This window comes from Nestor notabilis, unplaced genomic scaffold (genome assembly GCF_000696875.1).
Source record: "Nestor notabilis isolate BGI_N333 unplaced genomic scaffold, ASM69687v1 scaffold31792, whole genome shotgun sequence".
In the NCBI taxonomy this organism is placed as follows: domain Eukaryota; kingdom Metazoa; phylum Chordata; class Aves; order Psittaciformes; family Psittacidae; genus Nestor; species Nestor notabilis.
The window spans coordinates 20,443-35,518 of record NW_009920227.1 but is presented as its reverse complement, the minus strand read 5'-3'; the positions used below and the strand labels follow the sequence as shown (position 1 = coordinate 35,518).

At 45.8% G+C, this 15,076-nt stretch overlaps 1 protein-coding gene across 1 annotated transcript in view; it reads left to right on the top strand.

The window, feature by feature from the left end:
- Nucleotides 1-10,893, top strand: part of PIGU (phosphatidylinositol glycan anchor biosynthesis, class U) — a gene marked incomplete at its 5' end in the record, with an annotated part of 12,426 nt that extends 1,533 nt beyond the window's left edge. Inside the window, 9 exons of the mRNA XM_010010586.1 lie at nucleotides 827-889; nucleotides 2,185-2,294; nucleotides 2,677-2,777; nucleotides 4,501-4,598; nucleotides 4,982-5,136; nucleotides 5,637-5,780; nucleotides 6,112-6,236; nucleotides 8,021-8,163; nucleotides 10,780-10,893. Coding sequence (XP_010008888.1) covers nucleotides 827-889; nucleotides 2,185-2,294; nucleotides 2,677-2,777; nucleotides 4,501-4,598; nucleotides 4,982-5,136; nucleotides 5,637-5,780; nucleotides 6,112-6,236; nucleotides 8,021-8,163; nucleotides 10,780-10,893 — 1,053 coding nt within the window. The remainder of the gene's footprint in view (nucleotides 1-826; nucleotides 890-2,184; nucleotides 2,295-2,676; nucleotides 2,778-4,500; nucleotides 4,599-4,981; nucleotides 5,137-5,636; nucleotides 5,781-6,111; nucleotides 6,237-8,020; nucleotides 8,164-10,779) is intronic.
- Nucleotides 10,894-15,076: the final 4,183 nt, after the last annotated feature.

Sequence of the window (15,076 nt, the reverse complement as noted above, 5' to 3'; positions counted from 1 at the left end):
TGCTGAGTTCACAGTTTAATTGGAAAGGCAGCTTTGCCTGTACAAACCCACGTTCAGGCTTTTCCTTTTTTGTACATATTCTTTCTTTTTTGTGAGTTCTTGGTTAGGAAAGTATCCCCACAGAGGGGCAGGAAGTTGGCTTTTGGCTTCAGATTTCAAAGGTTACTTCTTGCAGGTCGGAATACTTTGTTCCCTCAGCCTAACCCCTACACTGCAGTGTTTCTCACTGAAACCTGCTGCCAAACCCCAGGCCTGCAAAGAGAGCACAAATGTGTTAGTCCTCCACATGTCCCTTGTAAACTGTTCTCTGACTTTTGCATAATTCAGAAGGACAGAAATCATACAACTGGCTGCATATGACACGTGGTGGAGCCTTTCCCCAGATCCCTGCTGGGCAGGTCCTGTGCAGAGCTAAGAGCCATCTGCCCTGTGCTTGGGCTGGTGACCGTACTGCTGCCTGGTAAGCCTGGGACAGCTCGAGGCACTATCACACTGCTGGGCACTGCCCCAGTGTTGCCTCTGCTCTAATTAAACCAGTGATTCTCTCTATTACCCTTGCATACTTCTTTCCATGAACAATTTGTTTCCCCTTAATTCCCTATTCGCTCATTCTGTAAACATTAATGTCTTTGATACAGCTCATGGCTTCAAGGTTAAGGGGTGGTGTGTGAACATAGTGTCCAAATCCGCAATCCAACATTTTTAAAGCTTGTTTTTTCTTCTCATGAGCTGAGTCAGATCACAGACCTTATTCAGCATTGCAGTATCTTTTTTTCCATTTCTTTATTTTGCTCACAGTCAGTCTGTCTGTGCCTTGCTTTCTTAGATAACTGATGTGCTAACTGCTGTTGCCCTTTACTTGGCCATCCAGGACTTCAACAAAGTTGTGGTAAGCTGCCTTGCCAGTATCTTGTACCAAAGAAAACTTTGGATGCAAAATACTGCATCTTTGCCAGTACCAACCAGTCCTTGTGGAAGTAAATCTGATCATATCTGGATGATCAGTAAACATGGGGTCTGAATGCAGTAAACAATCGAGGTATTGTAAGTTTTGTTGCGGTGATATTACAGTGGGAAACAAACTAGTGTCTGTAGTTACCACTCTGCACTTGAATGATGATCACAGCAGGGTAGATTCTTTGATGTGAAAGGAGTATATAGAATTTGAGAAATTAGGATGCAATCGCCAACGAAATGCAGACATAAGGGTCACAGAACACAAGAGGAGATGTGAGATTTTAGAATGTGTGCCTCCTTCAGTCGTGGCAGTTTGCAGTACACAAAGTTTAATTACTGGACTAAGGATTTGGCAAGACTCAAGCATTCCCTTTTCTCACCTCTGCTCCTGCTACAATCTTCTGTGCATTTTGTAGCTAGTGCCTGAAATGTTTTACCTTGAACAGGGTTTGTGTTTGCACACAGCATGAGTAAATACATAGACTGGAAACGTGTAAAGGAAGGAATAACACCTTCCAATGATACTGAGGTGACATAAATCATTCTAATGAGCAAGGTGAAAGTCTCACACCAAGTATTACTTGTTCTTTTCAAATTATAAGTACATGTACTTTGAGGTGATTCCTCCCAGCTCTCTCTCATAAGTGGCTCAGAGAACATTTTGTGTAAGTGATGCTGTGCTTTCTGTGATCCCAGAGGGGCCGTGGTTCAGTATCAACATGAACAGGGAGGCTGCGTTTTCTACAGCATCTGTGAGGTCTCCTATCCAGCCACGTGCTTGTTCCTTGTCCTCTGACTTTGAGGTTGAAGAAATGACTCATGATACTGCAGACATGTAAAAATCTGTTTTTGAGTTGCTCCTTGAGAATTTATTGCCAGGATCTCTCTCCTCCTGCCTTACCATGACATAGCTCAGTGGGTTCATATTCAGATTTCTCTTTAGTCTCCATAGAGAGGATCATACAAGGTAGATTAAAGGGAGAGACACAGGAAATTAAGGAAGTTCAGATAAGTAGAGATTATCTCTTTCCTCTTGACTTCCACTTCAGTTGTGAAGTATTTGGGAAGAGAGGGGCTTTTTTTGTTCTGTGTGTACAGCACCTCATATAACAGGAGTTTTGGCTCACGCCTGGGGATCATGTATGTTCTATAGCAATGGAAATCCTTAGTAATAAGAAATAGTGACTTTCCTCATCTGACAGTCTTTGGTCATTCTCCTTTGTTCAGTTCAAAAAGCAAAAGCTCCTGATAGAACTGGATAAATATGCTCCAGATGTGGCTGAACTCATCCAGACACCCATGGAAATGCACTACATCCCCCTCAAGGTAGCACTGTTGTAAGTATTGCAGTAGGCTCCTTTGGTTCATCAGCTCCCCTTAGGCTTTATTTGTTTGATTTCGGGCTTCAACATTTGTTGAAGATTTTTTTTACCCCAGAAAGTCTGAATTTCCTTTTATAGGTAAAAATCACCCCAGCCCTGAGTACTTCCCAGCATCTCCTTTCCTCCATTGTGCTCCCCGTGGCCTCTGCTCAAGGCCACAATCCAAAGATCTGGGTTTTGCTCCAGACTGAAAACCTCATTTGATGATGAGAAGGTCCCATCAAATGTAAATAGACAGAAAGAAATGTCAAAGTGCATCCGTTCTTCCTTTGAACATCTCTTTAATTAGATGCTCTCTCATTCCTTTGAATGTAACTCAAGCTTTTCTCTTTTTCAGCTATCTGTTAAACCCCTACACTGTGATGTCTTGTGTGGCAAAGTCCACCTGCGCCATCAACAATACTGTCATTGCATTCTTCATTTTAGCCACAATAAAAGGTAACACAGTGAAGAAGAAATGGTTCTTTATGAATTTCTATAGAGATTACAAAAGCAGCAGAAATTAAATCAAGGTAGAACTTGACAAATCTGCTTGCTACAAAGACCTCAGTGAAACACTGCAGAAAAGAGGCTGGAACAAGGTCCAAATTGTGCCTGAAATCATGAGATCAAGAGACTTTATAGTCAAGTTAAAACTTACTCTCACCTCGGTGTACCTAGGAGTTTCATCTCTAAAACTGACTCCTTTTCCTGGATGACTTCAAATGGTTTTCTGTTCATGAAGAACCACGTGTCTGTGTGTAGGAGGACATAATGCTCTGATGCTCTTTCTTTTGTACGTGAATATGCACTTGAAGTGTTGTACACAATTTAATTTCAAAGTGCATCTTTGAACTTTTATTCAAAAGCAAGCAGTTGCCTGCAGCTGTTACTTGGCTTTCACTCACAGTTGTAAACTTGGTTTGAAACCAGCTAATTGAGCTGTGAGGAAGCAGAAACAGTAACCAAAGACCCACACTGGTGCAGCTGAATAGATTCTGACAGAATAGCTGTTTCATTCATTTTGTATCTAATATCAGGTTTCTATTTTGTATCTCACTCCCCAGCTTAGTCTTTTAGCATGTGTGATTTGCATGAGTTGCAGTGCCCAGCCCCAGACATGGCAAAGAAAGCTCATAAACAAGTAGTGCTTCCAAAAGAAAGTTTTCCTCCAGTTATTGACTGATTGAGGCAAGAGGGGCTTTGATTTAAAAGCATTTGCAAAAGCAAATGATTGTGATCCATTTAGTTAAACTGATTTTCAACTGTTTGCTGATAGCGTAAGAGGAATAGTTCAGTCATAGACAAACCCATAGTGGCTGTCCCCTGTGTTGTCCCTGTCTGGCAATGTGACAGCCACTAGGTTTTAAAGTGGGCAAAGAGGGTATCAGATTACGAGTATGATTTTTGGGTACCAGTTTTGTAGATTGGTGCAGAACTGGACACTCAGTAAAACAGAGGATAGGGACGTTTCTGTATTGAAGAATGTAGCTGAAGACTGGGCTTGTGTTTTTATTGTTTAGCCTGGGACCTTTTGGACTCTCTTTCTGGTGCTGGTAATTGGACAATGTGAGTACTTGGCACTTAGCTCAACCTGAGACCTCAAATAAAGCTTCCTCAGTCTAGGCATTCGTATTTTTAAGACCACTTGGAAAAGCTGTGCTAATGCTTTCTATGCCTCAGCTTTGGTATCTATCTGTAAAGTAAGGCTAATGCCACTCCATTCCTTCAGCTGCAGACTACTGCTTGCTGTCTTCCCAGAGCTTTGCTGAGGGACCTGACACATTCTAGTGATGAGGTTCTCACCCAGTATAACAGCTGCTTCATGTGGATGTGACTCGAGTGAATGCATTCCCATGCATAAACAGCAGCCAGCATGGCCTATATATAGACTGAATTACACAAATCTTTTTCTGTATATGAATGACAGGAGATAGAAACCAGTCAGTGGTTCTTTCCCATGGGATAATCACCGTGGTGTGAGTCATTCTCTGTTCAAAATTAGCAGTTAAGAAAAGGACACTCTCCAGGACACATTCTGCTAAACCCACCTTTAAGTAGTGGTCTAATATTTGTAAAGCCCCTGCAGAGGGTTACGAATTTCTTCCCATTTGGACTTGTGTCTGTAAGGCTGTTTATATTAAATGTTCCTCACAACTGAGCATATTTTCTTTCTTTGCAGGTAGTGCCTTTCTCAGTGCTGTGTTCCTGGCCTTAGCAACATACCAGTCACTCTACCCTCTCACATTGTTTGCTCCAGCACTCCTTTACCTTCTACAGGTAGATGATTTCTGTTGGTACCCAGCTGATGGGAGTTCAAGCAGTAGGAGTCAGGCAGCTACACAGTATTGCAGACATGTAAGATACAAGTGTAGCTGTGAGGAGATGGGTGTAATTCTTACGTTGAGTGCGTGAGAAGTGACCAACTTTGCTGCTGTATTTTCAAGCACAGTTCTGGAAATATGTGCAGTGTGTATGACTGAATTGGCCAGAGTGAAGAACATGAAGCAAATTGTGCTTGAAAGCTGGTCCTTCCAGTGCCATAGTGCCAGTTTTTGGTGCTTTTTTTCTTTCATGGATTTAAAATGATGTTCTGAACACTCTGCTTCCTTGTGGCTTTCCAACTGATGAGGGTTATCTGCCTGCTTGTATTTCATTTCCAGCGTCAGTTCATACCTATCAAACCAAAAAGCAAAAGCTTCTGGCTCTACACCGTGCAGTATGCAGCCCTGTACCTGTGCAGCCTGGTGGTGATCATCTGCCTCTCCTTCTTCCTCCTCAACTCCTGGGATTTTATCCCATCTGTTTACGGGTTTATGTAAGTATATGGATTCTTACTGGGTTTGTATCTAGCCCCTACTGTGCTGTTTCTCATACATCACACACAGGTGCCTCACTCCCTGTGCTAAGAAGTGTGTGATCTTTGAGTTTACCGGCAATGCAAGAACAGAAAGAGTATGTGGAGGAGAGCAGCATTAGCCAGCTTCTGTTAGTTAAGTAGCAGCAAGAATTGGAGAAGGCAGGAGATGCTTTTCACTGAGTTGATTGGAAATGGATTTGATTGCTGACGTACCATGGCTGTGAAATTTTTGTCTCTGAAGAAATGTCTGCTTGGGAATGGTTTAAGTCCTGCTGGAGCATAGGGAAGGATTAGTCCCTTTTCTCTCCAAAGCCAAAACCCTTTGGCTTCTTTTCCACAGATTTAAAATGTGGGTCCTCCATCCAGTAACACGCAATGATTAATTAATGTAACAGAAGCAGGGCAGTGAAAACCAACCATTTAAAAATGTTACCTTGACTTTTCTTTTCAAATTTCAGCCTTTCTGTTCCAGATCTGACACCCAATATTGGCCTTTTCTGGTACTTCTTTGCAGAGATGTTTGAACACTTTAGTCTTTTCTTCGTATGCGTGTTTCAAATCAATGTGTTCTTCTACACCATTCCCTTGGCAATAAAGCTAAAGTAAGTACGTTTCTCTGCTAGTTTTGTTTTACTCTCAGTTGTCTTGTGATTCTGGTTTCAGATGTCTGGATCTACAAGCCTGAAAAAGATTTTTAACAGGGCCTATCGTCGTTTCCCAAAGTTTCAATCTCTGTTCCTCTGAAATCCTTATCCTGCTTCTCTGCAGAGCTGCTCAGTCTACCCCACCCAGCACTCCGGCTTGTTTAGAGAGAACTAGGGACAAGAGCCTCTTCAAGCCTACCCACAGTACATTTGTGCCCTTTATGATACTTATTTCCCATTTCCAGACTCTTACTTCATCCTCTTACCTTTTGTGTCTTTTTCCTTCTAGGGAGCACCCCGTGTTCTTCATGTTTGTCCAGATTGCAATCATTTCCATCTTCAAGTCCTATCCCACTGTGGGAGACGTTGCATTGTACATGGCCTTCCTTCCTGTATGGAACCACCTTTACAGATGTAAGTTCTTTATCTTTGATTGTTCCTTAGCTGGAATGAGAAAGGGCCTGTCCAATAATCATCACCACTAAACCAAAGCAGGCCCATGTCTGTGAGCTCCTGTGGCTTCCTTGGGGTGTCTGGAAAGAGACTGGTTTCTTCTGGACTTACAGTCTCTAACATGTCTTTAGGGCCAGGGTTGAAACTGGTTGAGGAGGGAATTTTCACTTGTACCTTTACCTTCCAAGTTGTTCTGAAGATCACCTTTTTTGTAAGAGCCCTGTACAAGGGATGTGGCTTATTTAAAGTGCATCCATCGTTCAGATGCTTCACTGCCATTGAAGGCTGTGTAATTTGAACACGGCTCCTGCAACTGGTGAGTCCCCAGCAGTGAAACCCTGCATCCTGCAGTACTACTTTGGTTTGCATCTGCTTGTTTGCTTAGAGTGAAAGGAACTGAATTACTCTGAGCAATTGTCCAGTTTTAATTAAATGCTTTATAAAGAACCTCTTAAGCTCTGTAAATCACCAGAGGTTCCTAATGATTTTTAAACTCGCTCTAGAACCCCCTGAAGTGGGGAGAATTGGCAACACTGTGTTTTTCTGGGTGTTTCTTACTTAATTAATTGCTTTGACCAACCCTGCCAGGTTGTCCAGGCCTGTTACTGCAGTCTCTAACCCAGACCAGGCCAGGAGATATAATCAGGAGTCAAGAGACTTGGAGACCATCTGCTCTGTTAGATTCACACTACAGAAAGCTAAGGCCAAAGCAGCTGTAATAAAACAGGGCAGGAAGCCCCAGGCTATCCCTGAGCATGTTGCAGCCAGAGCAGGTGAGGTACTTCTGGATTCCTCATAGTTCAGTCACACATCCCAAGCTTGTGGCTAAAGGGGACTGTGACCAGTGAGGGTACAGTCATGTGTCACGTGCTGCCACCCCCCAGGGGGTGAATAGCACTACTGAACAAGAAGTTTAAACACATAGATGTGAACAGGTTTGGATGTGCCAGTGTCGTAAAGTGTTAGCTCCTTCAGCTGCAGAATGATCAGGAATCTTTCAGTTACCTTCAGGGCCATTGGCTGAGCTGTAGCCAAGCACAGCAACACAAGGGCTGGGATGAAGTGTAATCCTGCTGCCAAAGAACAGGCATAAAGAGGTCACAGAAACCAAAATCTATTCTGGCCCAGTAGTTCCAGCTTTTTTAGACAAAGTTGTGCTTGGTTTTCCTCCACCTGACACATACTCAAGGCAGACTGGTGGATTCTCTTTGCGCTCACTCGCACCTCCCGAGGTTGCATGTTTGTCAGTGCATTTGGCCTGGATGAGTTTCCTCCTTTTATGGTGCATTCATTTCCTCACCACCTCCCAAGAAAGTCTCTTTTCCTGTGGCCCACAGGCTCAGGTTTTTTCCTTGATGAGGCTAGGGAATGGCATGCTCTGCTCTCTGAATTGTGATGCTGGTGAAAGGCCCTCCTCAAAACTGTTAGTTACTGTAGTGTAGGCACTAAAAAGCTGAAGTCTTCTGAGGAGGAGTGTTTGAAAGCAGGATCTAGAAGGCAAATGCCGCAAATGAGGACTTCACACTCAAGCAAAGGCAGAAGTATTTATTTCAAAGGGTAGTAAGTGGATTTCTTATACAAGCTAGCCAGGGCATTATTAAAGCAAACTGTGAGAGAGTATTGGAGAGAAGTGCGTGCTGGCAAGTGCCTCTGCCCCACTGCACATACCCTAAATACCATTGCTGGTTGTGTGAGCATGGCTGCTCAGTAATGCAGCATTTTAACAGCTTGGTTTTCTTTTGCAGTCCTCCGGAACATCTTCATCCTGTCATGTGTGCTCATTGTCTGCTCCCTCCTGTTCCCTGTTCTGTGGCATCTATGGATTTATGCAGGAAGTGCCAACTCCAATTTTTATTATGCCATCACGCTGACTTTCAACATAGGGCAGGTCAGTAGAGCGAGGCAAACAAGGCTGCACTTTGGGTCACTGCATCGAGTGTGTGTCAGCAACAGTGAATTCTGCAGGATGTGTCTGGCTCTTCGCATCCTCTGTAGTCTTGCACTGCAGCTTTGAAATCTGCCTAGTCCTCACCTTCTGGCACACTAATGGGAGAGAACTGTTGTAGTATTCGAGCTATAGCTTAACAATCCAGCCAGGCTGTACTGCAAGTTGTGTGGTCTGTTGTTGATAGCAGAGGAAAAGCATCTTGGTATGGCACTAAGAGCACACATGAATGGAGAAGGTAAGCTATGAGGGGAAATGGATAAAACCACGAGGCAGCAGAAGTGGGGCCAGACAACAGGCAAATGAGAACTGCCAGACAGGGGGATGTGGCACTTGTTTTTCTGAGCGTTACACTGCAATGTAGGCTTTGGCACATGCAGGGTCCCAGTCACACCAGGGACTCTCCCTGCTTCTCTCAAGGCCATTCTAGATACCTGACTTTCACTAGCCTTAGGGAAGACAGAGCTCAGCACCTCTGGAGGATGGAATTCAATATACACAGTTGCTACAACCTTTTCTAAGCCCTTCCTCTTCTTTGTGCTATTTCTTATGTCCCTAAGCCCTGGGGCAGTTTCACGTGTGGGCGAGCAGAATGATCATTTCATGTTAAATTTGCTTTTATCTTGGATGTGCCTCAGCCATTTATGTTTGTCTGCTCCTCCTAAAACTATAGGAGCAGTTTTGCCAGGGGCTGAAAATCACCTGCTTGTACCTCCCCCAAAACTCAATAAATGGGGACAAACCCCCTTTTTGTAAAAGCAAAAGGAGACTCCATACAGTGAGTGGGGTGAGAGAGAGAGCATAGAAATCCTGCTACAAAGGGCTTACAGGAAATTGGGGATGGTTCAGTAGCTCTCTGACTACATGTCTTGCTATGGAATGAAAGGAATAGTAAAACTTAAACTTTAGTTAGGGATGGCAGGTGTTGATATTCTAAGAGGATTTTATTTCCTACCTGCAAGGGCTGGTGCTCTGTGTAAATGCAGACAGAGCAAAAACCTGCTTTCTGATTTCCTTGTGAGAAAGAACTCACTAACCTCAGTTCTTTCTTTTCCCATTAAGGTATCTGCAGAGAGGTTTAGTTAAAAGTAAAATCAGTTGATACAGCGTGTCAGTGGTCAGCCATGGAGCTCAGCAGAACGAGGCTGTTCTCACTCTCCCTGGGCACCTCTACCCTTCTCTGTTCCCCTTTGCACTTTCTCCTCTGACCCCAGCAGTCTGCATTCTCCATATCCTCCTGTCCTGCCACTGAGCCTTCTCCACAGCAGCTGTATGTAGTGGGAACCCAGGCAGGCTCTGGCTGACAGCCTTGTGCTCCCTCCCTCCATCCCTTTAGCCACTGCCACATACTTCAAGTGAGGCATCTGGGCATTAGGACAGTAGCTACCAGCTTGGTCTGGCACTGACAAGGTTTTCCACCCTGGTTATGTGGTGGTGTTGCCAGGTGGAGGAGATCAGCCTTCCTGGGGAAGGGTCATGCTACAAGAGACGAAATGACCAGTGGCACTGCTGAGCCAGCAGGTCACTGCCTGCCCTGCAGAGAAACCACTGAGCCCCACACTTGTGTTCTCAGTGCTTTAGGCAATGGAGCAGTCACACTGTGGTGCCTCAGTACGACCAAAGTGGGGCTGAGGAAAGACCTGGTGATTTCTGTGTCACGTTTCCATGTTCACTGCAGTTGTCTGGCACTTCAGTTGTGATTTTGCACTACAACACAGCCAGTGGCAATACCAGCCTAAGGTACGCCCATCTCCAGCATGGGATGGTGCCAACATCTGTGTGTGACTCCCTGCTTCTGACCTGGAGCAAGGGAAAACCTAGGGAATAGCCAGCTCTGTTCACCACTTGAAAGGAGCCAACCCAGGGGTGGCTGCCACAGAGGGCACGGCAGCAGAAAGGAGATGCTGACGTGATGGGGGTGTAAGAAGTGCTTTTGTCTGGTGTTGCTCCTGGATGTTGTACTGTGAAGTCACAGCCCTGACATTTCAGCTCTTCACCCCTTGGCCTGGTAAGTATTGCTTTGTTAAACTGCTGAAGCTTCTGCTTGTTCAGGCTGACCCGAGAGGCTGTGGTGGTCCTTCTGCTGCCTGCGAGCTGCTTGCCCTTGCTGACTAGAAATGGCAGTTGAACAAGTCACCCCTGCAAAGTGCTTAATAGCAATCAGCAGCTGGAGACTTGCAGCACTTGGGTTGAACTGCACGACAGTGCTTGCATGGAGGGAGTCCTGGGGGTGAGGCTGGGATGGTCTGTAAAGCTGTGGCACACATGGACCTGCCAATGTCCTGGATTTTGGCCAGCTTATGAAGCTGCTGTCTCCTAAGTGGAGACGCCTGTGAGAACACGGTGGTAGTGCAACAACTAAGTTAGTTTAAGTCTCTCTTGGCTTAATACTGCAAGGCAATGGACAGGGAGTGTTCACAGGTTCAATGTCTGCTCTCACAAAGTGTGCTGAACAGCCCAAGAACTTCTTAAACCCCTTTAGGGTCCATCACAAACACATTCCCTTTTACTCCTTGTTCTCGAGCATCACTGATGTGTCTGAACATCTTACTTCTGCAGATCCTGCTTGTCTCGGATTATTTCTATGCCTTCCTCCGACGGGAATACTACCTCACTCATGGACTGCATTTGACAAAGCCAGATGGGACAGAAGCCATGCTTGTTTTGAAGTAAGGATAGTGCCCACCATTCCTGGGACATGGACCACTCTAAGGAACATGCAAAGCTTGGGATGTGTGGGGTGGGTGGGGAAGGTTCTCTGAATGAGGTCTGACTTTGGGAATGATGCCGGCTGAGGTTCTTCTGGGAATACCCTCCTGAGCTATGGGCTCAGTGCAGAGACTAAGAGCTACAAGTAGGAGCTGCAGTGCCTCCGTTGGAGCATCTCCCTTCTTCCCTAAGCTGTGCTTTTCACTGCGACCTCAGCCATCACGTCGGGGCAGTCCAGCAGGAACTGGAGCAAGCACCTGAGCTAAAATCAGGGCTACATCTCTAGCCTGGAAAGAGCTCAGACCATGAACTGTTCACTTCACTGTCACTGCTGCTGGAGATGTTTGCTTCTCCAGGAAATTTCCCCTTTACTCCTTTGCCCAGTAACGCTCCTGCTTGGCACAAGGCAATCTCTGGGTACCTGGTTCCTAAGCTCTGGCTGCAGCAGCCATGTGTTGGTTCTACTGCTGTGGGATCTGGAAGAATCATGTGTGCTCAGGTGCAATGGGTGAAACGAATGGGTGACCGAGGATGACTGACCTGTTGGAAGGAGGATGGCTGGAGCTGCTGCCACAGGTAATAATCTTGGTGCTCAGACCCTACTAAGAACTGGAACCAGGGTGAAAAGCAGGGTGGGAGGGAAGGTAACTGCTGTATCCTGTTGAAACAACAGACACCTTCATCTCAGGAGCTGCAGCCAAGAGCATTACAGGGTCTCAGAAGAAGGCACTACTGTGCAGATAGATTCCTGCTACTTCTTGTTTCTGTAGGGTAGCAAAGGCGGCAGTGCAGGGCTCACACTGCACCTTTGTGATTGCCTGGGGCAGCAGCCTGGATGTGGAGAGAGCAAACTGCCTGCCCCAGCTAAGGACCAGGAGGTGTCAGCATCTCCCCTTAGGACCCCAGACCAAATCCAGAAGGAGCCTCGCCCACTCCTATGTGGAGTAGTTGCACTCCAGGTTTTCCACAGCCACTTAACACGACGGGACACGCACTTCCCTATGTTCACCCTCTTGCAAGTAGAGTGATGGCAGCTGCTGGCTGTGTGTGGAGGACTCCACTGAAGTACCCCTTGGTTCCCCCGTGGCTCCCATCTATGTGCACTCAGACCTGCTCATTTTGGGGTTGCTGCTACTGCTGACCCCATGAATGTGAACCTCAGGCACCTTCTTGCTCTGCTCCTTGCGTGGTGGCACTGAGCAGCAGTAACCACAGGGTGAAAGCCTCTCACTGGGGTTGGGGCAGCAGGTAGGCAGCTTCCGATTGACCTATGGGCTGGGAACGTGACATCAAACCACCTGAGATGGGACATGCCCAGGCCCTTGTGTAAACACATCTCCTTTCTTTCTGGACAGTTAAAACTTTTGCCTTACTGCACTGCTATTGGCGCTTTGGGGGTGTTAATCCGAGGCCAGCTCAGCCCCCGCGCTCAGCCCCTCTGGCTGCACAAGAGGAGCATAATAAACTGCGATTTTAGACACCTCCTGTGCTCTGTGTTTTGGGGGGGGAGATGGGGCTCTAGGAGACAGTGAGAGGCGCATGGAGGGGTCATGAGGGGATTTGGAAGCAAACACAGGGGTAGGGAGGGGAAACAATTGGTCCTGGGGCTGAAGGGTGTCAGGAGCTGCTGCCTCCTCCAGCTGCTCCAGCCCAAGATGCTCCTCCCCAGCTGCTGGAGCCCCTCAGGGACACACTGCCTCAATCTGCCCAGCCCCCTGCCCACATCCCAGCTCTCTCACCCCATCACAGCAGCATATACACCAGCAGGTCCAGCTTAAAGTTTGCTCTGTACAGACACCCAGTTTAGGGGTGACGCAGCCACTCGATCCCCCAGGAGCATCCCACCTGCTCCAGGAGCTGCCACCACAGGCTGGGTACCTGCATCCCAGTCTGACTCCAGATACTGGCTCTAAACCCATGCTGGCCTCTCCGCTGTGATCCCAGGTAATCAGGTTGGTCAAGCAGGACTTCAGCTTTCCCTCTCCAATTGGAGCAGTGCCTAAAGCCAACCTGGGCACTGGAGGATGGTGAAGGCAGAGGCCAGCCCGCTCTGCCCAGGCCCAGGAAGAGCCCTGCACAGCTGCACTGGCTCCACTGCAGGTACCATTCGCATGGATTCAGAAACCCCCTCAGGATCTGTACTGCCACAAAGCAGCATTTGTCCTTTAGAAATACATGTGGCTGTTTGTAACTATTAAAGTCATACCCCACAAAGTCCACAAACTGCAATTCCTTAAAAGAATAATAAAATCATTGTTTATAAATCTAATCTTAGTCCACAGAGGCTCAGATTAACATGTTAAGAGAAAAAAAATGCTGAACTTAACATTAAGTATGAATTTCTGCTTAAACGTAAGCAAAAGATATTTGCCAAGTATAAAGTGCACCTTTTATAACAGATTCAAAACAAACCCAAGCAACAATAACAGAATTACATTGTGCTGAACAATACTTGATTTTATGCAGATAAGGGAGACACATGCCTTTATGATGTTTGTTCTTGAAGCATAATAAGTTCTTTAAAGAGGTCCTATCGCATTCCAGTAGCTACCTGGTACACCTGCAGATGTGAAGTACTGTTGAGGATGAACAGCAGAGGTTGCACCATACCACCTTTAGACATGAGCTCAGGTACAGAAGGAAGCAGTAGAGCACATACCAACTCCTGGTTATTTCAACTAAAGAAAGCTGAGTTAAGCATGTGAACACTCCTCCTCCTTCCCTCTGCCCAACACCTACTGGTTCCTGTGATAAAAAGGGCCAAGGAAACATAATGATATGAAGAGAGTTCCGAGGTTCTCTCACAGGGACTTCCCTTTGTGTTAGTTGTCAGAAACTAACCTGGCTCCCCATGCCTGGCTTTCAGAACAGAGTGCTGAATGCTGCCTTCCCCACATCAGCTATAAAGATCCAAAGTTTGTTCCAATTTCTGAGCATTGCTGAACCTTTTGATTTGCAATTTTAGTTCTGGGGGTGGGCTTTTTCAGGCTTTTCGCTTTTTCTTTACTGAAAGCAGCCTTCTGCTTAGACCTGAGTAAAAGATGAGAGGAAAAAGGTCTTCCTTGTTCACTTTTCCAACTGGACGGACACTTGGCAATACTCACATTAGTACTACCAGCAAGGTAAAAATGGAAGTATCCTTATAGTTCTACAAGGGAGAGAGAAAGGACACAGGAACAGCAATCAGAGATCCAGGAGACAAAGGGAAGGGACCCAAGAATGGAGGAATACCTGAAGAGCCTGCTGAGTACAGTGTAATGCAGAAACAAGGTGCACTTGGAGCAAGGACAAGCGGCACCTGTGCAGCATCCTGCTGGGATGCACTGGCTGTGGCCGTCTGCCTTGACATTCAGGTAGCTCTGCTCTCCCGCAGGCACTCAAACAATGGATGTTTTGAGCAGCTTCTGCAGTTCAGTGAGTAAAAATATAACATTCGATGTATCAAAAATACCCTATAAAACAATAAAAGGCTGCATGTCACTGCAATGCATTGTTACTTCAGAAGGAATTGTGTCACACTTAGAGCAAGAGGCCTCTATCTTCATCAGCTTTTGGAATTCCAGAAAAGTAATCTTTGGTTAGTAAAAAGATTGTCTTCTCCCCTCCTTTTATGGTTGGTTTTTTAAAGAAATCAGTTTTACTATTCTTGAAGATGCCATTTATGGTTATGTCAACGTTCTATCACATCACTGTGTTTTCAGACCATATTTACTCCTCTCTTCTTCAGGTATTGCAGAAAAGAAACAAAACAACCCCCCAAAACCCCCTGACCTGGGAGTTTTTCTGTCTGTTCATGCAGTATCACCATCACCTTAAGGAGGGATGGGGACTAGCAGGAACAGCGACGTGTCGTCAGCACCTCTTGTAATAACAATGAATTGCAATTTTTCAAGTTACTCTTGCTAACCAGTGCCAGTACATTCAAAAATAACTGAGAGTTGAGTCTGCTGTAATAGGTTGTTGGTTTCTTTAAAAGTTCATTTGGAACATGCACTTTAAATACCCACATTAAAACACACTGTATTGTAAAATGCATTTCTGCATTGTTCAATTCTTACAGTCCATCCAACCGGCCTTCAAAGGAGTTGCTGATCAGGTTTACTCATCTTCCGAAGCAGCAGACTGAATAGTGCTAAAAGGACAAGGG